We start from the raw sequence: 27,153 nt of genomic DNA on the forward strand, positions 1-27,153 counted from the left end.
ATACACTTAAAATACTGATTTTTGCATTCAGATGCTCAAGTTACTGTTGAATCTTTTTTTGTCATTGTAATTATGATTGGCATGTAATATTTTTACTTCTAAAAACAAAACAAACAGTTAAATTGGTGAAAAGTCACTTTGATTTAAGGGCTTAATCATTGGTTTTACAGTAATATAAACAAATGATTGAAAAGTACTGTTATAATGTTCTCGAATATTCTAATTGCTAGGGAGATGCAAATATTTGTAATTAATGCAGGAGTATTGTTGCACTGCTAATACAGGTAGTCCTCAACATATAACCAAAATTGAACCCAACATTTCTGTTGCTAAGCGAGACAGTTAAGTGAGTTTTGCCCCATTTTATGACCTTTCTTGCCACAGTTGTTAAGTGAATCATTGCAGTTGTTAACTTGGTAACACCGTTATTAAATGAATCTGGCTTCCCCATTGACTTTGCTTGTCAGATGGTCGCAAAAGGTGATCACATGACCACGGGACACTGCAACCATCATAACTATGAGACAGTTGCTACAATGGTCAAAAGTGTGAGAAATGATCATAAGTCACTTTTTCAGTGCTGTTGTAACTTTGAACAGTCACTAAATGAACTGTTGTAAGTCAAGGATAACATGTATTAATAATAAGGGACGCGGTGGCTCAGTGGGTTAGGACGCTGAGCTTGTCGATCAGATGGTCGGCAGTTTGGTGGGTCGAATCCCGAGTGCCGCGTAACAGAGTAAGTGCCTGTTACTCGTCCCAGCTCCTGCCAACCCAGCAGTTCGAAAGCAAGTAAAAATGCAAGTAGAAAAATAGGGACCACTATGGTGGGAAGGTAACAGAGTTCCATGCTCCTTTGGCGTCTAGTCAAGCCGGCCACATGACCATGGAGACGTCCTCGGACAAGCGATGGCTCTTCAGCTTTGAAACGGAGATGAGCACCGCCCCCTAGAGTTGGAAACGACTAGCACGCATGTGTGGGGGAACCTTTACCTTTACTATGTTATGAGCCAGGTGGTCAAAGCAAGGCAGTCCTCTAGAAAGTCCTTTATTGGTCTCAGTAAATGTTCCAACAGACGGCCCTCCAATGACCAGCAAGGTTCCATCCCATGCTACCCTGAAGGCAGCCCGTATATTACAAAGAAAGACCACAGAGTAGGAGCATGATTACAGGGCAAGGTCCAGGGTTTCAAGTCCAGTCCACCAGGCTAAGCGAGTCCACAAGGCAAAGTGAAGGCACAAGACAAATGGCAGTCCTCAGGGCAAAGACAAAGTACAAGGCAAAAGGCAGTTCTTAAGGGAAAGCTAAGCAAAGGGCAAAAAATCAGTCCTCAGGCAAGGGCAAGGTACAAGACAAAAGGCAGAAGGCAGTCCTCAAGGTTAGGCAAAGCAAAAGGCGAAAGGCACAAGGCAAAACTGGGGGAGTATAAGCTAAAACATCAAAATTGTTCCTGGCAAAGAGAACTCCCCATGGCTTCTCCTTAAATCAATCCACTCCAGGTGTTCCTTGTGAGGAGGGGTGGGTGACCTTCTTATGAGTAGCCTTACAACCCTTCTCTAAGCTTGCCTATGCTCCCTCTCTGTGCCCTTGGATTGAGTGAGGGAGGTAGCTCTTTCTCATTAGAGGGGATCTGCTGCCTATCAGCCTCACTGCCTGTCAACAGCCAATCCTCTGTGTGAGGGCAGGCAGCTCTCTGGTCGGCCACCTCCCCCAATGCCTGAGGGGCCTGGGACAACATGGTCCACAGCGCCTAGCCTCTCAAAACCTGCCAAGGGAGACATGTCATCATTGGGTGGTCCCGATTCCAACTCCTCTTCCTTCAAACCGGGCTCCAATGGGGCCATGACATACTAATACTATAGTAATAATTACTATTATCAGGGCTTTTTTTCTCATAGAATGCTCAGAACGGCGTTCCGGAACCTTTATTTTGCAAAAAACAAAAACAAAACCCAGCTCCCTTATTGGTTTTCCTAAGCAAGCAATCTTGGCTCTTTTTTATGACTTCAACTCCCAGAAATCCTGAGCCAGCCATGCTGAGGGGAAAGGGAGAGGTTTCCAAGCTGAGCCATGCTGGCTCAGGAATTCTGGGAGTTGAAGTCCTTGAGTCATAAAGGAGCCTGCACTAGAGGAGGACATTAAAATTATTTACAGGATTACTTCTTTAGGAACTAAGCTTTTAGAATCTAAAACAGCTAATTCAGAAAAGCCAATAGGAAAGAACCTCACATTTTTCATCTGCTTCTGTCTTTTGGAAGGTAAAATTAGATAACAAAATAATCTACCATATTTTTCAGACCATAAGATGGGGGGGGGGAAACGAGGATGCGTCTTATGGTCCGAAGGTGATCCGTATGGCCAGCCCCAACCTCCGCAAGTGGAAAGCAAGGGAGATTGCCAGTAGCGCGAATCGGCACGTGCTGAGAAACGCCGATCTCACGCTCCTGCAATCTCCCTTGCTTGGTTTCAGCTTCCCTTGCTACAAGAGAAAGCAGGCTGAAACGGAGTGAGGGAGATTGCCAGGAACACGAATTGGCCGATCTCGCGCTGCTGCAATCTCCCTTGTTCCGTTTCAGCCTGCTTTCTCTTGTAGCAAGGGAAGCTGAAACCGAACGAGGGAGATTGCAGGAGCGTGAGATCAGCCAATTCGCGTTCCTGTCAATATCCCTCGCTCCGTTTCAGCTTGCTTTCTGCAAGAGAAAGCCAGGCCGCAGGGCCGCCTCCACGGGTACTGCTCTAACGCGGAGAGGGAAGGACAAAGAGGGAGGAAAGGAAGAAAGGAAGGAAGGAAAAAAGGAAGGGACAATGGGAGAGGGAGGGAGAGAAATAGAGAGAGAGAGGGAGAGAAAGAGAGGGAGAGAGAGAAGGAGAAAGAAATAGGGAGGGAGAGAAAGAGGGGGAGAGAGAAGGAAAAAGAAATAGGGAGGGAGAGAAAGGGAGAAAGAGAAGGAGAAAGAAAGGGAGAGAAATAGAGGGAGAGAGAAAGAGGGAGAGGGAAAGAGGGAGATAAAGAAAGGGAGAGAGAGAAAGGGAGAGAGAGACAAGGAGAAAAAAAGAGGGAGGGAAATAGAGGGAGAGAGAGAAAGGGAGAAAGAGGGAAAGAGAAAAATAGGGAGAGAGAGAGGGAGAGAGAAGGAGAAAGAAAGGGAGGGAAATGGAGAGAGAGAAAGAGGGAGAAATGGAAAGAGAAAAATAGGGAGAGAAAGAGGGAGAGGGAGAGAAAGAGGGAGAGAGAGGAGAGAGAAAGAGGGAGGGGGAGAGAGAGAAAGAGAAGGAGAGAGAGAAATTAAATTAGTAACATGATTGTTATGTGAATCTGGTTTCCCCACTAACTTTGCTTGTCAGAAGGTTGCAAAAGGCGATCACATGACCCTGGAACAATGTGACCATCATAAATATGAATCGATTGCCAAGCATCCAAATGTAAATCACATGACCCTGGGGATGCTGCAACGGTCATAAGTGTGAAAAATGGTCATAAGTCATTTTTTCAGTGCTGTCGTAACTTTGAACAGTCACTAAGTGAATCATTGCAAGTCGAGGACTACCTGTATCATTTTTTTTTCCTTTTTTTTGGGGGGGGGGTGTCAAGTTTTTGACACCTTGCTGGGCCACTGGTGGTACTCGGACATTGCCTTGTCCTAAAAGTGGTACAATGGATGAAAAGGTTGAAAAGCTCTGTTTTAGTATACTGGTACTATTTGGTTCAGAATATTTTTTTTTCTTGTTTTCCTGCTTTAAAAACTGGGTGCGTCTTATGGTCAGGTGTGTCTTATGGTCTGAAAAATACGGTATTTCTTATGTTAACATCTCTGCAATGAAATCAAAGGTAACAGGAAAGAAATGAGAAACATTTTTCTCAATGTAATATGTCTAATTTAGCTGATTCTAGAAAAAAATAGTATCTTTTGTACACTCTTGAAAACTATTTTGAATCTAAACAATTCTTAAGAATGAAATATCCTTAATTTGGACTTTACTTTTACTGTTTGGACTGTTGTGTGTTTTGAAAAATAGATTATTTAGAATCTTGTTATGTTGCACTTCAGTCTTTAAATAATTAACCTAGTATATACATAACAATATGTGATGTTTACCCTGGTGAGCTTAACATTTAACAACATTTATTAAAAGGCTAAAATAATAAAATAATAAAATAAAATAATAAAATAATTTTTGGGGGTATTATCTGTATAGTAAAATTTTGGACAAGCAGTGATCATGTTACATATGTGCATAAGCGTAGTCAGTAGCATATGCCTTTTTAAAAATATCAAACATGCAAAGAAACAAAAATAAGTCCAAAATATCTGTATTACATCCAGAAATGCCAACTTTGCAACCAATATTTCTCATCCATAACTATGGCACCCTAAGGATATCTGCATACATGCAGATGTTTCTCTGGGATCAGTAACGCAACAGGGATTGCTTTTTCCTTCCAGTAACATATACCTAAAACCAGTTTATTGCATTTGGCAATTGTACAAAAAAAATCTCATTCATTTAATTTGAAATCAAGTGAAAATTTGATTTAAATTATTTTATTAAAACAAATTAATGGCAATTCCTTTATAAAAAGTTGCCTCAAACAAAATGAGTTTGACATGCCTGCTCTAGATAGTTGAATGCTCCAAAATAAATTCTAGACCAGGCCTGTACATGCAGCCTACCAAGCACCCTTGGAGAGAGCACAGACTTTTTTTTAAAGTAATAAAATCACCACCACTGCCCTTAAAGTCATGTTGCCTAGTGCCTCCATGGCTTACCATGACCACAGGCTCCAACACTGTAGATGCTCCTCTAGTCACCAAATCATTGATTAGCCCACCAGCTTTCCTTTGCAGACCACAAAGATTTTTAATTTATCAGTGTGGGCCTTTCCTTTCTACAAGATAATAATAATAATAATAATAATAATAATAATAATAATAATAATAATAATAATAATAATAATAATAATTAGTAGTAGTAGTAGTAGTAGTTGGAAGGGATCTTGGAGGTCATCTAGTCCAACCCTCTGCTCAGGCAGGAAACCTTATACCATTTCAGGCAAATGGCTGGCCAGTCTCTTCTTAAAAACTTCCAGTGTTGGAGCATTCACCACTTCTGGAGGCAGGTTTTTCCACTGGTTAGTTATTCTAACTGTGAGGAAGTTTCTCCTTAGTTCTAGGTTGCTTCTCTCCTTGACTAGTTTCCATCCGTTGCTTCCTGTCCTGCCTTCAGGCACTTTGGAGGATAGCTTGACTCCCTTTTCTTTGTGGCAGCCTCTGAGATATTGGAACACTACTATCATGTCACCCCTAACCCTTCTCTTCATTAAACTACACATACCGAATTCCAGCAACTGTTCCCTATATGTTTTAGCCTCCAGTCCCCCAATCATCTTTGTTGCTCTTCTCTGTACTCTTTCTAGAGTCTCAACATCTTTTTTATATCGTGGTGACCAAAACTGGACGCAATATTTCAGGTGTGGCCTTACCAAGGCATTGTAAAGTGGTCTTAGTACTTCACATGATCTTGATTCTATCCCTCTGTTAATGCAGCCTAGCACTGTGTTGGCTTTTTTGGCAGCTGTAGCATACTGCTGGCTCATATTTAAGTGATTGTCCACTAGGACTCCGAGATCTCTCTCACAGCTACTACTATTGAGCAAGGTACCACCTATACTATACCTGTACATTTGGTTTTTCTTGCCTAAATGTAGAACTTTACTTTTTTTACCATTGAACTTCACTTTGTTAGATAGCACCCAGTGTTCCAGTTTGTTCAGATCCTCCTGTATCTTAAGCCTATCTTCTGGAGTTTTGGCTATTCTTGCCAGCTTGGTGTTGTCTGCAAATTTGATGAGTTCCCCATCTATCCCCTCATCCAAATTGTTGATGAAGATGTTGAAGAGCTGCACAGACCTCTTTTAGATTTTCCTCTTGCCTTTCCGAGTTAACTCCTTGGTCTGTCATTGAGCAAGAATTGACTTTGTAGGGAAGCATATTATCATTTGATGTATATTTAACATATGTTCTACCTTTATTTACCAATTATATAATATTTGTATGCAATCCACATGGCGAGGTTTGGGGAAATTTATAATAGAAAAAATATATTTTTAAAATCATAAGATTAAAACATCGCCTGGCCCGCACTGCCTCCGCTGCCTGCATTGCGCAGCCCCGCCATATAGAGTGGGCTCTGCTGCTCCCACAGCACCAGCTGCACCGGCTCCAGCCCCAGGAAGGGGAGCCCGCCGCTAACACCCTTCGCACCTGTGACTGCAGCACACCCCCCCATGCCCCCGCCTCCTGCGCCCGCCAAGATGAGAGTTCCGGCACCTTTTTTTTTAGAAAAAAAAACCACTGACTATTATATTAATAAAAAAAGTTTTGCTTTCTTGATTAATTGTAATGTTGGCATTGCAGTTTTTTATTTTGTTTATCAGCTTTTTAAGAAAATGAACAAAAAATAAAATATTGATGTTGTCTTATTTTTGTCTGCTAGCCAGCAACAGCTACAGCATCTACATAGAGACCTGAGTAGCAGATTGGATGAGTCTTTACAGATTATAAGTGAAAAAGTCCCTTTCAATGATACAAGTAGGTATTGAATTAAATTGATTGCATTTACAGTTGAATAAAGGGGAAAAATCGCAGAAAATTGAAAAGCTGAGATTTTTTTTCTTATTCTGACTTAATATATGTTTAACATGTATTTATATATTTATTTTATTTTCATTTTAAAATGTGGTTACTGTTACAGGTTGTAAAGATACTGTCCATTCTTGGATGACTTATGAACTAACAAAAAGTTTTGAAAAGATTGTCAGGGGAAATATATTTGATCTAATAATGTGAATTGATTATTTTGTAGGATCTACCCAGTATAATGCTCTGAATGTGCCGTTACATAATCGACGCAGGCAAGTGAGTAATACAATTAAGGGTGCCTAAATTAAGAAATGTGCATTTCTTTAGCATTTGTGAATCACTCATATGTGATGCTGGTTCCCCATTAAGTATGTTTAAATGATTTCAGATTCTGGGTAATACCTTGTACAGTAGAAACATTTTTTAAAAAGAAGAGAGTCCTGAAACTCTGCTTGATTCCTTTTAAATGAGATAATAAGGGGACTGGTTTTGTGATGCTGGACAGGACCACTTAATGCCAGAATTTGTTTCCCCCAAATAGATTGATCTATTTTCATGAAAAGATAGAAAGTTCTTGAGCTGAATTCAATTTCTGGTGGTCACATTGATACATCTATTTGCATTACCATTGTCTATTATGTTTTTTCAACTTTCCAATCTATCCTACATCTCTGGGTTTTTCTTATGATACCGTAACAGAATATTAATCAGGTCCATGCTACTTATATTTTTGAGATCAAGGTTAGCTAGATGCTGTTTTTAATTGAATACAGGCCCTGTATCTTGCAAATATGATATTGAGTGTAGTGTTGTAAGACAACAATCTCAAATTAATTGCAAAGCTCTTATGTCAGCTGCGGTTCCACCTCATTTGGGAACAACTCCATTCCTTTGCAGCGAAACCTTATGTAACCCAATCTACTCTAACATAGAAATGGTATCTTTAAAAGGGATGTTAGAGAAGGGTGGAAGAGCAAAGTCACTTATATGATGTGTTTTTTGTTTGTGTGCCTCTTACATTTAATGCCAATATGTACTACTGAACCTTTGCATATCTGATCTTTTAAATATCATCTTGGCGGTTCTGTTTTTCAATTGGGAGCACTATTACATAAAAGCTCTTATAGAGTTGTATCTTGGATCTCTATACTTTTACAGTTGAAACTTCGTGATCTTGCTGGTCAAGCTCTGGCCTTTATCCAGGATTTAGTGACAGCTCTCCTAAATTTCCACACCTATACTGAGCAGCGAATTCAGATTTTCCCCATTGATTCTGCCACAGATATCATTTCACCATTAAATCAGAAGGTAAGATTATTAGGGGAATTTTATACCATTAGATATAATGAATTGATAATAACATACTACTTTTAAGCTTTCTACAGCTTGACAAGTACAGTAGAACTGTTAAAATAACTTTTGCATTTGTGAAAACTTCAGTATGCAGAATTGGGTGAAATATGCTGTTCTAATCTCTTGTCAGTATATCTTCATTTCTAGTCTGGCGATTCCAGATTATATTGCATCTTCAAATGAAAAAAGTAATACATGGCAGGGAAAACTGCTTAAGATCTCGAAATGTTGTTCCCAGCTACTATATACTATACTTGGCCAAATGGATCAGTAATCTGACGATATAAGATAGCTTCTTGTTTTATATAACGTGTTTCCCCAAAATTAAGACCTGGTGTTATATATACTTTTTTGCCTCCAAAAGAGGCATTAGGTCTTAATTGCAGAGAATGTCTTACCTTAGGACCACCACAGCCAGGCCTCCCATGCCACGACACCTGTCGTGCCACTCCTTGACTTCTGCGGCTGCTTACTGCTGTGTATGTATGTGTGTGTGTGTGTATAGACACACACAGACACACACACATATATATATACATACATACATATCTCTCTCTCTCTCTCTCTTTATACACACACACACACACACACACACACACACACACACACACACACACACATAAAATATTATATATCCAATAATATTTTGGTACAGGATCTTCTGATTTAGGGCTTCTGTTTTTGAATTTTATTTCTGAGTTTTCCCTGCACTTGTAGTTTTAAATATGCATACTCCTTTATTATTTTGTTTTAAATTTACTTTTAAGATGTCCTTGGATGGTTTGTTGGCACACAATGCCACCAAATTGACTATTTTAGGGCACATACTTCCTGTGGTTATATAACTGAGAATGCTGTTGTTCATGGAATGCTAAAAGATGCTCACTTAAGAATGTGATTACCCAGAACGTGAACAGAGGTCCAGAAAAGGGCGTTTATTAATATTCAAGATGTTTTGTCACTCTCTTAACAAGGGGACACTGAACATTTGGAACTTGCTTCATTTAGAAAAGTGTTATTTAAGGGAACTTAATAAAAATTATAAAGAGGGAAAGAGAAATGCCTTCTAGACTCCCTTCAGCTATTAAGATGGCTTCTGCTAGAAACAATGTTAAATTTGATGAAACAGTAATCAAACTATGCAAAGCTTTTTTTTTGTATCAGGAAAAAGTGCTGGTGTGTGTAGAGGGAGTTGCCTATTTGTAGTTAGGAATCATTGAAGCTGTGTAATTGATGAAGAATTAAAATCTGTCCTTCAGTAGTTTGACCAAATTAATCAATGAACCATTAAACCATTTGGCAACAATGAGTCTCTGTAATATTTAAAGGACTGTAATTATTTTCTTTCAACATAAGTCTTTTCTAAAATATCTCCTTTGTATAAATAACTTCAATTTTTAAATTGCTTCTGAGCAAATTAGCTGTTCACATTAATATCTTTAAAAGTTTGTTTTCTCCTTTCTCTCTATTCCAAGTGGCAGTATAAAATCAACTGCAAAATCTTTCTCTTATCCCTTGAAGGTAAATATAACTATGATGTTGCGATAATGCCAGTGTTCTGTACCAGCCTGCTAACCGGCCCTGCAGAAAAGGCAGGGACAACCCCTTTTACAAGAAGGCAAGAGGCTGGAATTAAGCCTGCCAAATTTATTGATACAAAAACAAACAAGACACGAACCAAGAAACAGGAGCTTTTCAAGCGGTTGCCTTCAGCAAACCAGCCTTCCCACGCATTCCCCTTTTATACAGTTTAGGGCGTGGCTTCTCTCTGCCTCCTTCCGAGGTGCCCCATTGCCTTCCTCTGTTTACTCCTGATTGACTGCCTCTTGCGTCGGGCGTCCTTGAACAGGGCCAGCTGTGGGTCATCTTCATCCACGCTGTCAGGCTCACACAGCTGGGTCTCCGTCGTGACCAGGTGGGAGGGGCCTGGCTGAGGGCTCTCATCAGCAAGCTCTCCAACCCCCTCAGCAAGCTCTTCAACACCCCCCATCTCCTCTGAGTCGTCCGACCCAACTGCCAAACCCACAGGCTGACCCTGAATCACAACAGCCAGCTAAAACCACTGATAGATCTCTTTGCATTCAGTTCTCACAGTACCTTCATGAAAATGCATCCTACATTCGCCCAATGGAGGAAGGAATTCTGCATTTGTTTGAGAGCATCACAGAAGACACCATCACAGTGCTGGTAATAGTTATTCTGTTGCTATAGTTCCCTGTTTAAAGTTCTTGGTACTAAATATCTAAAACTTCTTCTTTTTTTCTTGCAAGGAAACAACAACGGAATTAAAAACTTTTTCTGACTACTTAACATCTTATGTCTGGTTTCTCAGGAAGATTCTTCCTTATCAGTTGAAAAGGTACTATCAGAGTTTCCCCCCCTCCTCCCAAGCAATTTGGAACTAGGTAGATAAATAGAAGATACATAGAAAACAAGCCACTTTTCAGAACTTTTTCCCACCAGTTCAGGAGAAAGGCAAGAGGAAAACAAGCAAACTTGATTGTGCTCCTCCCTTATACAGTAATGTCAACTGTCATAAGGAAGATTAAGCAGGAAATGTGATGCCTGAATACCCATCAAAATCTAACATGTCAGAGCATGCAAATTGGATAATAGCAAATAATAGCAAATTGGATTTTTTTTAAAAAAAACAACACAATAGCACAAACTTGTTTTCTCCAGATGTAATGGTATCTGTAATTGTTGGGTATCGTGGTAATCATAGTTCCATCTGGAGACTTGTCAGGTGGGTGAAGGCTGCAATAGTGAGCAGTTGGGAGCCCTCAGTGCACCTTAATGCACTCTGGCTTTCTTTCCTATCCTTTTATAATTGATGGTGAAACTATCCTTTCAGTATTATGTACAGTTGCTACTACCACATCTTGAAAACAATATTACAGAGCTAAAACTGTACAAATGAAGCATCAAAAATAATTAGGAGGCTGGAACATAAAGAAAGACTATAGAAACTCAAGCTCTTTTAGCTTGAATGAAGATGGAAAGGGAAGATGAGATAGAAACATATAAAATCATTCATGACTTAGATAATGTAGCATTTTTAGTCATTCATTGAACCTCATACAGAAAGATTCAGGACTCAAGTAGGGAATTCATTTTCCTATCACACATAATTATTTATAATTTATAATTATAAATTATAATTAAAAACTAATAATTAACTGGAGGAGGGAGTATTAGATATATTTGCCATCTTGGGTTATTTATAAAAATAATGAATGAAAATGGCTTAAGATCTAATCTAATCTAATTGAAATTGCTGCTTGGACTTCTGCTAATGACAGTCAATATGGGTGATTTTGAATGAAGGACTGAAAAACTTAGTGGAGGATCAAGCTTTCAATTACTACTAATTTTGATGATTGTTTACTGTCTCCTGAATCAGGAGGAGCAGCATGCTTAGTTCGAAAGTGACAGTGGAAAGGATTTATTACTCTTTCTGGCTTTATGCTGCCCAAATCTGTGCAATTGTCACTGTGCAATGCAGAATGCAGGTCTAGATTGGTTTTATAGCCTGACCCAGCAGGCTCTTCTTATGTTTATTTTCCTCATACTTTTTTTTAAAAAAAGTATCAAAGTACCATCATAATACTCACTCTCAAAAACATAAATTCATATGTTCCTAGTTTGGAAGAAGAGTGTGAATCTTCTCTTTGCACAGCTGCATTAAGAGCCATGAATATGAACCTGCAAAATGATATGAAGAAGCTGACGGCAATCTTTGAGAAGCTGCATACATACATTAGTCTTCTAGCCTTACCCAGTAAGTGTGGGCTTTGGGCAACAGCAGTTCAGGATTCAGTGTGATGTATGAAATGTGACTTCTTCAAGAAGACAGATACTGAATTATTTACATGTCATTCTCTTAATTGACCCAAAGAAGCTGGCCTATTCATCTGTATCTTTCACTGTAATAACTCATGTAATAGATGAAGGAAAATAATTGAAATCAATCCCATGAAATGATTTGAATTATTTAAAGTAGGAGTGATTTAAAACTTTACTAATTTAGGTTCTCACTCAGATTTGTGTTTCTAATTTTGTTTTATCTGCTAATCTGAATGGTAGTGATTTTATTGTGTGCTGACAATTATTCAAAAATTTAAAAAAATGCATTTAATTTAATTATTTTATAATGTAATGTCACATAGTATTTTTCAGTTGGTTTTTCTGTGCCATCTTAATTCTGCTTAAAAGAAGAAATCTGAACTTGGTACAAATGTAATAAATAAGCAGAAAAAAACTATAATTGGATGTTGCAGCCTTCTGGGCTCATTGATTACACTGTTGAACCAAATTAGGTCTGCCGTTTATCTCAAAAGAGGTCTTTGATTTGTTTATCCAATACTATTCTGTGTTTCTCTTCCTATTTCATGCTTTTTTAATGCTGTATTTGTCACCAAGTTTCAATTTATAACTGTTTATACAATCTAGGCACAAAAGCAGATCACTTGCTTCGAACGAACTTCAGCTCTGTGTTCACACGCATTGCTTCATCTCTTAATGGATTTCATGAAGTTACGAAAGGTGAGACCATTTGAACTTGCTGTGTAGTTCACCCTGATTCAAGGAAATGAGAAGGTGAGGGAAGCAATGAGATTATAATACATTGCAATTTTTTATCTGGCAATCCTGTTAAAAAAAACTGATTACTGAACAGTAACATATGTAAGCTATTGGTTTCCATAATGGTGAGGAGGATATGTCTTCTTGCAAAAACACTTTTTGAGTAAAAAAAAGTAAAAGGTAGAAATAGCAAGGAGAAATAGATTTTCAAACGATTAGAATGAGAAGTTCAAGGCAAAGGAGAACTAATGGGTAACAGTTTAGACTGAGAATTTAAAGATTTTCAGTTCATCTTCATTTATGTGTGTTGACAGGATTTTTTTGGGAATACAATGAAGACAAATTCCATGTGAACTATCTTGAGATGGAATATAAATCTTAACAGGTAAAGGTGCTGTGACCCATGTGTATAACTGATACATATTAATTCCTTTTGATTTTAGATATTTCCAAGCACTTTAGTCAAAAAGCTACCTTGGAACATGAGCTCCCTATAGCCACTCAGAAGCTCATCACCACCAATGATTGTATCTTATCCTCTCTGGTGGCATTAACTAATGCAACAGGCAAGGTAAAGTTTCTTTTCAACTCAAGTGGTGACTTATCTGGAGAGCCGTTAGTGGTGAAAGCTTCAGGTTAGAAACTGGGAGACCTTGAGTTCTAGTCTCACCTTAGGCACAAAAACAGCTGGGGGCCAGTCACTTCTCTGAAGAAGCAGACAATGGTAATCCACTTCCAAAATCTTGCCAAGAAAACTGCAGTAACTTGTTCAGGCAGTCACCAGGAGCTGACACTAAATTTAAGGCATCAAGAAAAGCAGATATATTGTAATGTGACCAGTGTTATCTTTTTTAAAAAAGTACTATTCATGAGGTAAATCCTTAAAAAAACCCAGGTAGGATATAAGTTCAATATATTTAGACTGGGACTTCTGCACATTTATTTTACTTACATGCCTTCAGCCCCCACTTTTATTATTAAAATGTCAACCCCTAACATATTTTGCAGAAGTTCAAAGGCCCTGTGGAGTTTAAATATAAAAAAGGGCGGTAGGTGGCTGCCCAGTGTTTGTGTGTCCATATCCTGTTATCTTAAAGGAGACAGTGGCCGTCTCACCCTACTGGCCTTCTGGGATTTGGGTGTTTTGTGACTGGCCACCATCATCTTTTTTGAACAAACTATCATATGGTTTATTTCTCCTATGTTAAACCATGGTTTAATTTTATATCCAAAGCAGACCAGTGCACTATACCATGTCTCTGTTTTTGTATGTCTAGATTGCTTCATTCTTCAGCAATAATTTAGATAGTTTCAGTCTATCACTGAGTTATGGACCTAAAGGAGGAATGGCATTTATCAACCCCCTCTCAGCTGAGTGCATGCTTCAGTATAAGAAGAAAGCAGCTGCCTACATGAAACTTCTGAAGAAGGTTTGTACTTGTTCACGTACAGTAGATATACCAACACCAACTTGGATTCCTTGGGTGAGCTCAAAAAGTCCTTTCATGTGGGACTGAAATATTTTCATCTTATGAAGAGGTTCTTTGTTAGAGACGGAACCATTTTTGTCACTCAGTTGTTTGTTAGCTAGTCTGAAGCTGAATTCAGGGATTGCAGAGGCTGAAAATTGACGGATGAGCGTGAGAGTTGTAATAGGCTTCCTGCTGTTAGCCTGTGAAATATTATGAGGGAATCTGAAAGGAATTCCAAGAAGTGGGAAACCTAGGGATAGATATTATGGCTGTTTGGGGGAAAATATATCTGGGATTTCCATATGGGCTGAGAGGGGGATTGAGACAAATTGAGGATTTAAATTAAGAAGAACCATGGGGAATTAATGAGGCACTTGGCAGAAGGCTTACATGTTTAATTTTCAGCAGAAGGAGCAGATTCTTAGTGATGGACCTGTTTATGTTAGCAATAAGGTTCATGGGTATCTCTTCTCATACCTGACATTTATGTGCATTATTTAATTGCCATAACCAACAACAATATTTTTGTCTTTTACTCTGACAAGATTTCTCTAAACCTTGTGCCAAACTTCAGGAAGGAGCAGAAAGCAACAAGACACTGTGCTATGTCCTGAATATTTTTATGGCTTACTGCTGTAGGGAAATGTACTTCTTCCTATTTTTGAAGCTTAGTGTAATGTGGCAAAATCTCTTCCCCTCCCTCTTAGATAGTATGCAGAGTTGGTGCTAACCACAAATTTCCGATATACTAATTTCTGCTTAGCTGTGCGGAACCCTTCTTAACATCGAATGGCTGCAAAATAATGAGAAATTCAAAGAAGCTTTCTCTTGTTTGCAGATAGCCAGAATTACAGTTGTGTTCATTTATATTAGCCCCATGAACAGATTTTCCCTGCACAGTGTAAATTTGTTTACCTTCCTTCCACATAATATATTATACCTGCTGTACTCTACATATCTCAAGTTCTGGAGTACAACCTTTTATAGTTGTACAGTAGAGTATGCAGAAAGCTGATAAGACAATTTATCTTCCAAGTGATGACCGATGAGCACCTATACAAAAGTATAACTTCAGGATTATGCTTAATTTTATAATTTGTAAATTCATGTTTGTTATTAGGACATAATGTGCTGGATACTGAAACAGACATCCAATTTTTAATTTAAAACGTGTTTTTTTTTTTAAAAAAAAACTATGTTCATAGTATTTCTGTCCTATACTACTTCCGCTGTAAAGATTCTCAGCTGCTTAAATAGCACCACTTAAAACAATAAGACTGTCCAGCCTGATGGGTTTACAGTATAAAGATCGTGATAAAAAGGAAAAGGGAAGCAAAAACAATATATCACAGTGGAGATTGGTGAGAAGAAAATTTTTCACACAAACAAAGAATATAAGCATTAGGAAGGATTCAGACCTCTAATCATATACAGTATCTCCTCAGCCTGTTAAGTTTGAATTCTCATTTTTTTTATTTGTGAAGTGCTACAATGGATATAAAAGCTCAGTTGATATAAACACTAATTTAATGAGCATTGTTTTCATATTATCTTTTTAGCTGAATGGAGAAAACTGGCAAGAGTAACCCTCTCATTTGTGTTTATCAGTAGCAAAGAGCTGAAAAAAATATTTCTCATCTGTGACTTTTATCACTCTGGCCAGCTGTTATTTATTGCATTTTTCCCACGCAGCCATAATCTCCTCCCCCTATTCCCAATATTTCTTGCAGTCTTTGCTATGTTTATATCTCCTGCAGTTTCAAACAATTTTTTTTTCAGCAGAAACTTTCTCAAGAATAAAACCCATGATTTAAATCATTGCATTGAACGTGTGATTTATACACAGGAGAAGCAAAGGCTTTCCTTTGTCATTTTTGCTAATTCCCACTCTGGAATGCTAAGAATAATGCCACAGACCTCTGCCCTAGCATCTGGAAAGTGTTTTTGTTAACAAAGGGAAGGATGATGAAAAATACAAGATATTCCGGCCTAGCCTAGTTTACTAAAATGTATTTTTTTTTGGGTTCCAGCCTTGTCCTGATTCAGTGCCTTACGAAGAGGCTTTGGCCAATCGCAGGGTTCTTCTGAGCTCCACGGAGAGCAGAGAAGGACTCGCACAGCAGGTACTCATGATCCAGTATGCAGCTCCTTCAAAGTATAGTACATGTACCATGTTTGGGAGTTGTACTGGGGAGACATCTTCATTTATCACAGATATCTAAATATGGACATCCATAATAAAGGGAGAATGAAACTTGGTTTTTGAACTTTCCTGTAGTATAAGTTCAGTCCAAATACAGAACACTGAACTAGAGCAAACAGGTTATTTTATAACCTTTTCCTCCCAAAACTAGTTTTCTCTGCAAAAACCCAGTAACACTATTTTATAATACTTGGAGCTATACTTTGCTTATCTGCTGATGTATATTACCCTATCTGTATAAAATGTGTGTGTGTTTGAGAGAGAGAGAGGGAGAGAGAGAGAGAAAAAGAAAAAGAAAGAGAGAGAGAAAGAAAGAAAGAAAGAAAGAGAAAGAAAGAAAGAAAGAAAGAAAGAAAGAAAGAAAGAAAGAAAGAAAGAAAGAAAGAAAGAAAGAAACTGAAATTAGGCTGTAGTATAAATGGGTACTAGTAGTTTTTAGGACTATTATATGATATCCAGCCAGCTTCTTAAATTTATTTCAAAGTAAAAAGTGTTTAGTTCACTGGTAGACAGCAGTTAAAAGAATTAATATTATTTATGCGATCCTACTCTAGTTTCAAGTATAATTCAGTTTACAGTAATCAGAAGGATTCATTTAAAAAAGGGAGTTAGTAAACGGAAATATATATCCAGAATGTACTTCCTGTTGGCGCTTTGGGAGAATAACTTTACATTCTCTTTTTCCCAGCTGCAAAACATTATCTAGAGCGAACAGTCCATTAACCAAACTTGTTATAGTTGGGGAAAGATCACACTAAAGTACTCATATCTTAATTAAATCATACTGTTCAGAGTTTTTAAAACAAATAATGTCTTTTTGGTTGTGATTTATAAAATGTTATCTAATCTGCCATTACAAGCATCTGTTTCTTCTGCTGTTGAATCTATGTGGCTTGTGTGCACAGCTGTGCAACTTGTTAGCATCATATGTTTACATTTTAAAATTAAAAAAACATTACAGCTTCATAAAAATCTGCTAGATACTTCTCAATGCAAACCGCTTGGGTGTGTGCAGACCACATGACAGCAGTCCGGCCTGGCATGATAGCGTTAATTGGGGTCCCAGTTTGTTTTCACTATTGTTTTTATTACTTTTTATTGTTCATCTGTATACCTTCCTTCCTCTGTACACCGCCCCGAGTCCCTCGGGAGAAGGGCGGTTTATAAAAACTAATAAATAAATAAATAAATAAATAAATAAATATTGAAGTTAGATGTTGGTGTCTTCTATTCCTCCAACCTCCTCTTGCAACCAGTTCCATGTGAATTATTTTTCAAGCAATTCACTTCAGCATTCCCCCCCCCCCAGTGTAGCTTAAATAGGCATCATTTTGCTTCAAAATGATAACTTTCCTTATTCCCCAGGTCCAGCAGAGTTTGGAAAAAATTGCAAAATTGGAACAAGAAAAAGAGCATTGGATGCTGGAGGCCCAGCTAGCCAAAATTAAGCTAGAGAAAGAGAATAAAAAAGTATCTGAAAAGGCCAAAACTTCTGTGGGCAACCAGCTGATTGAAGCAAACACAGAAAAATCCTGTGTGTTAAATGCAGTGGAACAAGAGAGGGATGATGGTGCAGAAAAAGCACTGAGAGAGCCAGTTCAAAGTACAAGTTTGGTAAGTGTATTACTTGCCACTGAGGTGGTGAAATATCGTGTTTTTTTTCATGGATATTTATCATGAAACAATGGATTGTACTTCTGAAAGAATGTTGAAGACCAGAAGAGGAGGAAGAACATCAAGGGACAATAGCTAACTAATGTAAATAGCTCAGTGGGTAGTATGGCAGTGTGCCAGTATTTTTCTAATAGAAGTACACTTCTCTTATCAGCAGTTCAGATTTCGTTTCTGCTAATCCATCATTATCTTAAACAAATTTTATGCAGCGTGACATTCCTGTGATAAATAATGGGAGATTATTTAATTGTATATTTTAGAAACTTGGTAACTTGATGCATTACATCTATTAGTGCTTCAAAGTTTCTTTTTTTAGCATTTGTTACCGGTGAGGTGATAATACACTTGCAATTCTGATTTAATATTTTTAACATACAGTATTGAGGAAAACAATTCAATGCACCTCAGGTTTTAATGTTTCATAGTCTTATTGAGCCCCATTGATTCTGATGGGAGGGAATTCAGCATACTGTATATTCAATATGTCCTTTAAAATTGATAAAACTAAGCATGTTTATACTTTTAAAATTTAGAACATATTTTGTTTAAGATTCTACTAAAGTAAGAAAGAGTAAATTCTACTGCATATAAATGATTTTAGAAGAATAAATTACTACTTTGAATTAACCTTGTCCTGATTTCTTTTAAAGATTGGAATGCTAACAGTGACCACTGGAAATGAAGAGGTACAATATTAATATTATATAATATATTTAGTATATCAAATAATGCCACTGGGATTATGAAAATAATAATAATAATAATAATTCAATGTAGTTGAATGGAAGTTATTTTTGTTCCTCTAGTTTTACTAATACTAATTCTGCAACTATTTCTGGTAGCTTCCATTGTTATCTAACTTTAAAGATACAAGAAAGTAAATTCCATATTTTAACTATGTGCAATGTGAAGAAATTATTTTCTTTCACCAGTCAGCTAATTTGAGGTTCTACTTTCTGTATAATATTTTATAAATCTCAGTGAGTGCTCGTTTCACTCAACCTTTTTTTGCCCAGAAAATCTTTCCTCATAAATGAACTATTGCCATCTTTTCATAATTTTGTTTGCACTTTTTCAACTCTACAATTTGTTTGTTTGTTATGGCTTTCACAGGCATTCAGTGCAGTGGAAGACATGTTTGATTTGTGATGTTTTTCATACTTGAATAAACATTTACATTTTCCCCACATACTTGCTTGGAAGGTTCCAGAAGCTGATACCAGGGAAGATTTGATAAAGAACCACTATATGGCAAGAATAATAGAGCTTACATCTCAGCTGCAGCTTGCTGATAGCAAATCTGTACATTTTCATGCGGAGGTAAATGAGCAATAAGTTGCTTACTCTGTATATTCAGACTTTAGTGTTACTATAGATGTTCTGTTTCTTATAGAGGTCTTTTCATTGTCTAATTCCTTGCCATTTATTTCTGGTAAGTAGGAGAATAAGATGTGATTGTTTCAGTTATTTGTGCTATAATTTGCTTTTGCTATAAAGAAATATTAGGACAAGGAGGGCAAGTAAAAGATTACCTAGAACAAATGGATTTTCAGAGAAAAGGGAAGTTGCTACATGGGCATTTGGGGAAGGAAATTTCAACTATAAAGAGCAGCAAAAGCAAGTAAAATAAAGTGCTTTAGATGCTCAAAAGAATGGAGCTGTAGTCCCAAAGATTTACAGATGTTTCTTTTCTCACTCAAGAAGCTTCTTCAGCTCTGACTGGATGGTGGACTGAAGAAGCTTCTTGGATGTGAAGCGAAACGTCTTCAAAGAAAAACAAGAAAGTCCAGTTGCCTCGTGAAAAAGTATCTTTCGGATAACTGTGACCTGGATGACCGAGAATCTCCATAGACAGTGTAGCTGTAGAGTTACATGAAGAAATGTATTGGGCTGTAAATAGTTGAGAAGGAAGATCATGAAGCTTTTACAAGGTGAAGTCACTGTGGGATCCTTGGTGCTCTCTGAGCTTGGTGGTTTTCTTAAGGATGTTTCATTACAAACTAGCTAACATCAGTGTTAGAAGGGAGTGTTCTTTCTTTGTGGTTCCTTGGTGGGAGTGTTCTTTCTTTGTGGTTCCTTGATTAGCTGTTGTTTACCATTAGGTTGTTTGTCTGTGCTGATAGTTTCTTGATTGGGGTATTGTTTATTTGATTTTGGTCTAATGTTAATCTTGGTGTTAATATGAGTGATGTGGCCAAATCTGAAGGCTGAGAATTCAATCTTAGGTAGCAGATGATGTTTCTCTCCTAGGGCACAAAGAAAACAAACTCTGCATAGCCATCAGGATGGGTATTGGGCGAGTAAATGCTCAGCTCCATCCAGTTGCCCTGTTTCTACCCCAAATAGGGACTTTAGGATGGTAAAAAGGGGACTTAATCTCTGTTTATTTGGGTAGTGATTGCTGGTGAGGATGTGTTTTGATCTTTTTATTTTCTTTTGGGCTTTTTGATTGTCTCTTTTGAATGGTATGTAGATGTTGTTTATCTCTATGTGCCTGTTGATAGCTGATGTGTCTGAGTGCCAGGCCTCCAAGAATTCTCTGGCATTTTTGAACTTCGCTTGATTTAGAATGCTCACAGTTTCCCAGTTGAAACTTTGGTTAAGTCTGTCCATGTGTTGTGAAATTAAGTTTTCATCATATCTTCTGACTGATAGCTGGTTTTCATGGATGCATTCTACTAGTCTTCAGACTGTTGGCTATTATATAGTGGCTGTTACAGTCCTTAAACTGTGTGTTGTAGATGATTCCTGTTTTGAAGTCAGGAAGCATATGCAATTAGGAATAGTTAGGAAACCAGTAACAGGGATAAAGGAAAGTTTTTGCATTGTCAAAGTGATGAGATACAGTAGATGAGTAATTATCATTGAAGTGCTATATACAAGTACAACAAGTACAAGGTGGAGAGAAAATAGCAGGTGAGAGATAATCCGGGCCTGGTTAAGATACAGTCCAGAACTGAGGCTCCAAAGTTTTAGTTTTAGGGTTTTGTACTTTTAATATTGTGGTGAGCTGCCCAGAGCTGTGTTCTAACATAGGTGGCTGTACAAATCTTATAAATAAATAAATAATAAAATGGACAGTGAGAAAAGGTTGAATGTTATAATGATATAAAGGAAGAAATGATGTGATACATTGTTTTTGAAAATAGGCAAAAGAGCGCTGTGTCTGGATCCTGAACAGAAAGGGCGGGTGAGGGTAAAGAATAATACTGAACGTATAGTTGATAGAAAGTGGCAAGATCAAAGAGGTATTTGAAGTGATTTGATCATGATAATAGTCTTAGTTGATATCTAAAGAGAGAAAACAAGAAAGTGTAAAGGTGGATTCACTTTTGGCTTTAGAGGGAAATTCTTCAGCAGAATGGGAAGCAGAATATCAAAAACACTTTGTCATTTTTAGGGGTGAATGAAATGAACTGGCATTATTTACACAGACTGATCGTACAGGAAAAGAGCAAAGAATGAATTTATCATGAATGAAGTTGCACAACTCCTTCTTCTATTCCAGTTCAGCTGTCTGAGGAAATGACTGAGAAACAACCCAAAATTAGGGCAGAAAGCCAAGAGTTCATTGAGAAAAAGCAAATGTGTCAAGAGCTGATAATGAGGAAAAACTGAAGGTGCAAACAGAAAAAAGCTATTTTGAAGAAAATCAGTTGTATGATAGGCTGGAGGTTACGGAAGGAAAAGCATGTACAACATAAGGAGATACTGAGCAAATTGGTGATAAAAAGAATTGCATGGTTTTTGCTAAAAACAAGATTAAAAAACAAGTAGTCCTCGACTTTCAATGACACTGAAAAAAGTGACATGATCGTTTAACTTATGACTATTATAGCATTTCCGTGGTCATGTTATATAAAAATTTGGGTGCTTGCAATCTGATAAACAAAGTCAATGGGGAAACCAAATTCACTTAACAGTCATGTTACTAACTTAACAACTGCAATGATTTACTTAACCACTAGGGCAAGAAAGGTCCTAAAATGGGCAAAAATTCACTTAACAAATATCTTGCTTAGTAACAGAAATGTTGGGCTCTAATGTGGTCATAAGTCAAGGACTACCTGCATAGATCAAAACTTTTTGTTATTGGATTATAACAAAAATATGAAGAGACAAAATGGAACCTAAAGCAGTGGGCCTGGCTGGAGACGGAGGAGTATTGGGCTGTGTCCAAAGCTAGGAATTGAGGAAGGAGGTTAAGGAAAAGTGACAGGAGGCAGTAGGATCAGATGGACTATCAACATGAACATTAACATAACTGAAAAATCAGAGGAAGAATAAGAGCCATTATTAGGAGATCAAGTAGTCATCATTTCTGGGGCATATGTATATGCTGTAGCTACAGTTGTTGGAAACTTAACTTACTGGGTTCTTTGGGTTTTTTTTTATAGTGTCGAGCACTTGTAAAACGGCTTACTTTAGCAGAGAAAGCAAAAGAATCATCATTGGAAAAAATGAAATTAACAAGACTTAACATCAGCAAGTTACAGGCAAGGTTTTTTTAAACTTCAGGTAGTGGTGTAACCCATTTTTAAAAAATTGTTTTGCAGTTTTAATTATGGTTTTTAGCATTGTGCAACTGGTGAAGATTTCATTATGATTATCTGAATTTATTATAGGTGCCCAGCTGCAAAGGACAATCCAGTTCTGTTGGTTGATTTTTTTTTATCTGCTTGGTTACCCTGAATTTCTCATCACTGGGGTTGCAAGCCTGTTGTGTTATGTGTTTTTGAGGTTAAAAAGTTTGAGTTCCAGTTGTAAAGTGGTTGGTCTTCAATGCCATTTGCACTTAATACCCAAAATGGCCCCAGTGTAATTCTTTAAAACAGGAATTGATCAATATCAATGCAAAATGCAAAATCACAACATGTGTTAGAATATGAAACTGTTCCTTTTTTGTCTGCATGTGTCCTGTTTTATGGGCTACTTATTGAATGCAGAAATATGTCATTGCTTTGTAATGTTGGGCAGAATCTAAAGTTCTCCTCCTCTGGATTTTTAGGATGAATTGACAACAACGAAGAGAAGCTATGAAGATCAGTTAAGCATGATGAGTGACCATCTTTGCAGTATGAATGAAACCTTAACCAAACAACGGGAAGAGATAGATACATTAAAACTGGCTAACAAAGTAAGTAATCTCAATGCCATGAGTGATATTTGGTTTCTTGTGCAATTTATTGGAGTGTTGTATGGTTCTGTGCATTTCTGAATGTTTAACTTAATGATCTGTGGAAATGCCATAGGCCTTACAAGGAAGATATACAGATGAATACACTATGGATACTGGTCTGTGAATTATGCAAAATAGAATTGGGAGTTTTGATTTGGCAATAAAGATTGTCTGTGGTTTAATGTTTAATTATGTCCACACTTCTGCCTAGCAGATCGAAGATATATTAAAGTTTCATTCAGAAGGAATATATTCTACCTTAGGTGCGTAGATGTGATCAGGAAAGAAATACCATTTTTGGAATAAAGGGTAACAGGATGAACAGCACAAAACAAGCTGCTAAATTAAGATGAGATAAAGAAAAGTTTAAAGATACAGGTTTTGAGAAGATGTATAAGTGAAGAAATTGATTTATACCTTGGAACAGCAAATACAAAGCACTGAAATAAGAGAAATAGAGAAAGGGACTATTTTGAATGAGTGGACAAAGACTTGATTGAGCTTTGAAATTGTGAGTCATAGCACAGTTAGATGGTTTTAGGCTCAACTCATTGACCTCTTCATTTAGAAGGAATTCTGATAACAAAGTCTCTATCTTAAAATTGATGCAGTTTTTCTGGGCTGAAATGAATCAAATTGTCTGCTCATGGGTGGCCGATATTGTGAGTTAATTTGATGAGACATGAATGAGAAAACATGCATGCAGTTCTGTTATGGGAAAGCTAATTTTAACCCTTCAAGTCTGAATAAAATTTCTGCCTTCTAATTTTAAAATTACTGGTTACTTACTACTTTTATTTAAAGGGCTTCATAACAGACTGCTTCCTGACAATTTACATAAGATATACCAGTTTGAATCTTACATCAAGATTCAGACAAATTCAAACTAAGCATGCATGAAATAAACCCAGTAACCAAACATTGAATTGTTAGAAATCAGTACTGTGAAATTCTTGAAGAAAGTAATTAATTTAGCTCCCGAACCATAATTTTATTTCCCACTAATGAAAAGTCTTCCTTTTCTTTCAAGTAGCCTTTTTATAAAAGTGCCTTGCTCACAGAATTCCTTCTAAATGAAGAGGTCAATGAGTTGAGCCTAAAACCATCTAACTGTGCTATGACTCACAATTTTTGAAATGTGTTAAATAATAAGCTTCATTTATATTTATTTTAAAGGGACGCGGTGGCTCAGTGGGTTAGGACGCTGAGCTTGTCGATCAGAAGGTCGGCAATTTGGCGGGTCGAATCCCGAGTGCCGTGTAACAGAGTGAGTGCCTGTTACTCGTCCCAGCTTCTGCCAACCTAGCAGTTCGAAAGCACGTAAAAATGCAAGTAGAAAAATAGGGACCACTACGGTGGGAAGGTAACAGCGTTCTGTGCACCTTTGATGTCTTGTCATGTCGGCCACATGACCACGGAGACGTCCTCGGAGAAGCGCTGGCTCTTCGGGTTTGAAACGGAGATGAGCACCGGCCCCTAGAGTCAGAAACGACTAGCACGCATGTGCAGGGGGACCTTTGCCTTTTACTATATTTATTTATCATTTTTATTTATAATATGCTTTTGTATTAAACAATTTTTGAAATAAAATTGAAACCATTTATTAAAGTTAGACTTTTTTTAAAATCACCATTTGACTAGCTGGAAGATGCACTACCATATTTGTAGTATGAATCCAGCCAGCTGGCATATCAGTTGTCTACTCAGCAGTCTTGTTCATGTATAGAATCTGGTATTTCCTTACTACATTCCCAAGTTCCAAAATCTGGCTTGTAGCTAAGATTTAACACCTGTGGCTTTTGTAAGTGGTGAGTTTTTCCCCTAGTGCCAGTTTCCTGGTAAAATTAATTTTAAAAATAATAAATAATTTTAAAACTTTAAAAGAAGCCATGCATAACTGTTGCCATCTAAAAAACTGAGCTGGAAGTACAGAATCCAGTGCAATTATACAGCAGCATTCTGTCATTTTTTTATTATCATGTGTGTTTTTTCTTTGATCTAGGGGAATTCTAAGAAGAACAAAAGCCGATAGTATTGGTTGGCTAGCTGTTTTTACGATTGTGCTGCTGCAGAGGAAACACTGATGCTGGAACTGGATTTCAATTTGGTCAAATCACCTATTGCCTGGATATGGCTGTAATTCAGTTTAGGCTTTGATGTTGTGCATAAAGTTGAAACCACACTGGCTTTGTTAGCCAGCAAAATCTAAACTGAATTTGGTGTGGTCAGAAACACAGGCTGGAAAATGAATATTGTATGGATAGCATGCATAGGACTTAACCATTTTTTTTCATCATACACTTTGGATAAGTTTTAATCTCTATCTCCAAACTTCTTCAGTTGTGTATGTTTTGGTGCACACTAGATGAACAGATGGACATCAGTGCAGTAGCTGTCTTTTCTTTCACTCCTACTCATCCATTCTTATCTGTAAGAAATAACCAACAAAAACAGATACATCAAGATTTTTTTTGGCATTGTCCACCTGTACAGTAGTATTGTAGTATGTCTTCTAATGAGTTTAGATTTTCTAAGAGAGGCAGCCTCAAAATGCTTATACTGAAACATTCAATACAATGTGACTAATACAAATTCCTATTGTAATGAACCACTGAAAGTATACAATAGTTTTTTTTTAAATGAAGGAGATAAAAAGGACCAGAGAAGGAGTTAATATAAAATGGTGACAGACCTTTCTCTTATTTTTGTCTTACTTATTTTTCACACAAAAGTCATTACCAAGAAAGCACTCTCGCCAGCTGGAATAAGATGCAGAGAGGAAAAACACTGAAAAGGTCATCAGATAAAGGCTGGTATATAGGATAAGATATAATAAGATACTGAAATAGTAAGGCTGTGTACAGAAGGACTGCTGTGGAATTTGATGTACCCAAGAATAGGTCTGCATACTAAGAGGTGCAATGCAAATATTTGGGGATTTGTTTGCAACTCTGCCTATATTTTTTACACTGTAGTTTGTTGTTTTCCCTGTCCTCTTCAAGTCCTCTTGAGAATGGTGGCTTGAATCTTGAGATTCACACTACTTCTTTCATTGAGATATTTGTTTTCATATTCCAGCAGAATTCTAAAAGTCTTATCTGGTCCTGTTAGAGGCTGAATCAATCCTTGGTTGATTGCTCTATGGAATTTGATATTGCCATCTGAATATACTGATATTTCCATTCACTTTTTTTGCAAGGGTTTCCTCAAACCTGGAATTCACAGAAAAGTTCACTATTCTATTAATTATACTAACCTATATGAGATAGCTGTTTTACTATCAGGTTACTCCACTGTATTAACTATGTCAATGTGCTTTATGAATGTAGAATAAATGCACTGCCAGTTAAATATTCCCTTTAGAAGTTTTTTGAAGGGTGATAGTGGTCCACAATTTCACAATAGATGTAGTATTGATCAACACTGTCTTGAGTAAGTTTTTATCTCATGTTTTATGTTTTTTTAAGAATATATCTGTACTACAGTGTCTGGAACAAATATTAAAAATCTTGGCTAATGGAAACACAGGAAGATTTTATGTATTGAAGAAAATAATGCTTTTTTTCAAAAACTAATCTTAAACTGATATTTGTAAAAGAGGAATTACCCTTGAATCACCTCAAACTGTCTAGAAAATTCATAAGATTTATTTAGATTGAAATACAAACTAAGAGAGAATAAATTTTAAAATGACTGGCTGATTTGACCTTGGCTATTTTCAAATTACCGTATATTGCTGATTCCGGAAATCCTTTTGTTATATCATTCTCAGCCTTTAAGATAGTAAGGCAGCTGTTAAAGGGGGCTGGGTAAAAAGAGAACATCTGGTAGAGGAAGATTAATGAGAAGCTATAGAGGGAAAACTGCATGCAATTTTAGGTATATAGAATGCTGGTTTACATTTGCAGGAGTTTTTTATACAATGAACCACATATGCACTGTGGTTTTAAAGGACAAAAGGACACATTGCAGCAATTTCGCCCTTTCTCTATTTTTACCTATCCTTATATATTAAATACCTTTCATCCTACATTAAGCTATATATT

General features: G+C 37.2%; 1 protein-coding gene and 1 long non-coding RNA gene across 10 annotated transcripts in view; both read left to right on the top strand.

Annotated features, from left to right (window-relative positions):
* The window catches only part of PPP1R21 (protein phosphatase 1 regulatory subunit 21), a 31,977-nt gene extending 5,172 nt beyond the window's left edge, over positions 1 to 26,805 (top strand). For 3 of the 9 annotated variants that reach the window (XM_083350721.1, XM_083350720.1, XM_083350725.1), the window contains 16 exons: positions 6,497 to 6,591; positions 6,866 to 6,918; positions 7,801 to 7,950; positions 10,081 to 10,182; positions 10,266 to 10,354; positions 11,640 to 11,776; positions 12,448 to 12,540; positions 13,023 to 13,150; positions 13,857 to 14,009; positions 16,082 to 16,174; positions 17,620 to 17,868; positions 18,579 to 18,614; positions 19,132 to 19,248; positions 22,326 to 22,424; positions 22,937 to 23,065; positions 25,110 to 26,805. In XM_083350721.1, the coding sequence (XP_083206847.1) occupies positions 6,497 to 6,591; positions 6,866 to 6,918; positions 7,801 to 7,950; positions 10,081 to 10,182; positions 10,266 to 10,354; positions 11,640 to 11,776; positions 12,448 to 12,540; positions 13,023 to 13,150; positions 13,857 to 14,009; positions 16,082 to 16,174; positions 17,620 to 17,868; positions 18,579 to 18,614; positions 19,132 to 19,248; positions 22,326 to 22,424; positions 22,937 to 23,065; positions 25,110 to 25,139 (1,753 nt within the window). In that variant the 3' untranslated portion in view covers positions 25,140 to 26,805. Of the gene's footprint in view, positions 1 to 6,496; positions 6,592 to 6,865; positions 6,919 to 7,800; positions 7,951 to 10,080; positions 10,183 to 10,265; positions 10,355 to 11,639; positions 11,777 to 12,447; positions 12,541 to 13,022; positions 13,151 to 13,856; positions 14,010 to 16,081; positions 16,175 to 17,619; positions 17,869 to 18,578; positions 18,615 to 19,131; positions 19,249 to 19,629; positions 19,860 to 21,436; positions 21,549 to 22,325; positions 22,425 to 22,936; positions 23,066 to 25,109 lie in introns of those variants that run through there. The other 6 variants (XM_083350724.1, XM_083350722.1, XR_014490986.1 and 3 more) reach the window with 5 other exon arrangements.
* Positions 1,249 to 2,840, top strand: LOC310635349. The gene is made up of 2 exons (XR_014491390.1): positions 1,249 to 2,401; positions 2,630 to 2,840. It is a non-coding gene; the product is annotated as an uncharacterized lncRNA (long non-coding RNA).
* Positions 26,806 to 27,153: the final 348 nt, after the last annotated feature.

This window comes from Vipera ursinii (genome assembly GCF_947247035.1).
Source record: "Vipera ursinii genome assembly, chromosome: 1".
NCBI lineage: Eukaryota > Metazoa > Chordata > Lepidosauria > Squamata > Viperidae > Vipera > Vipera ursinii.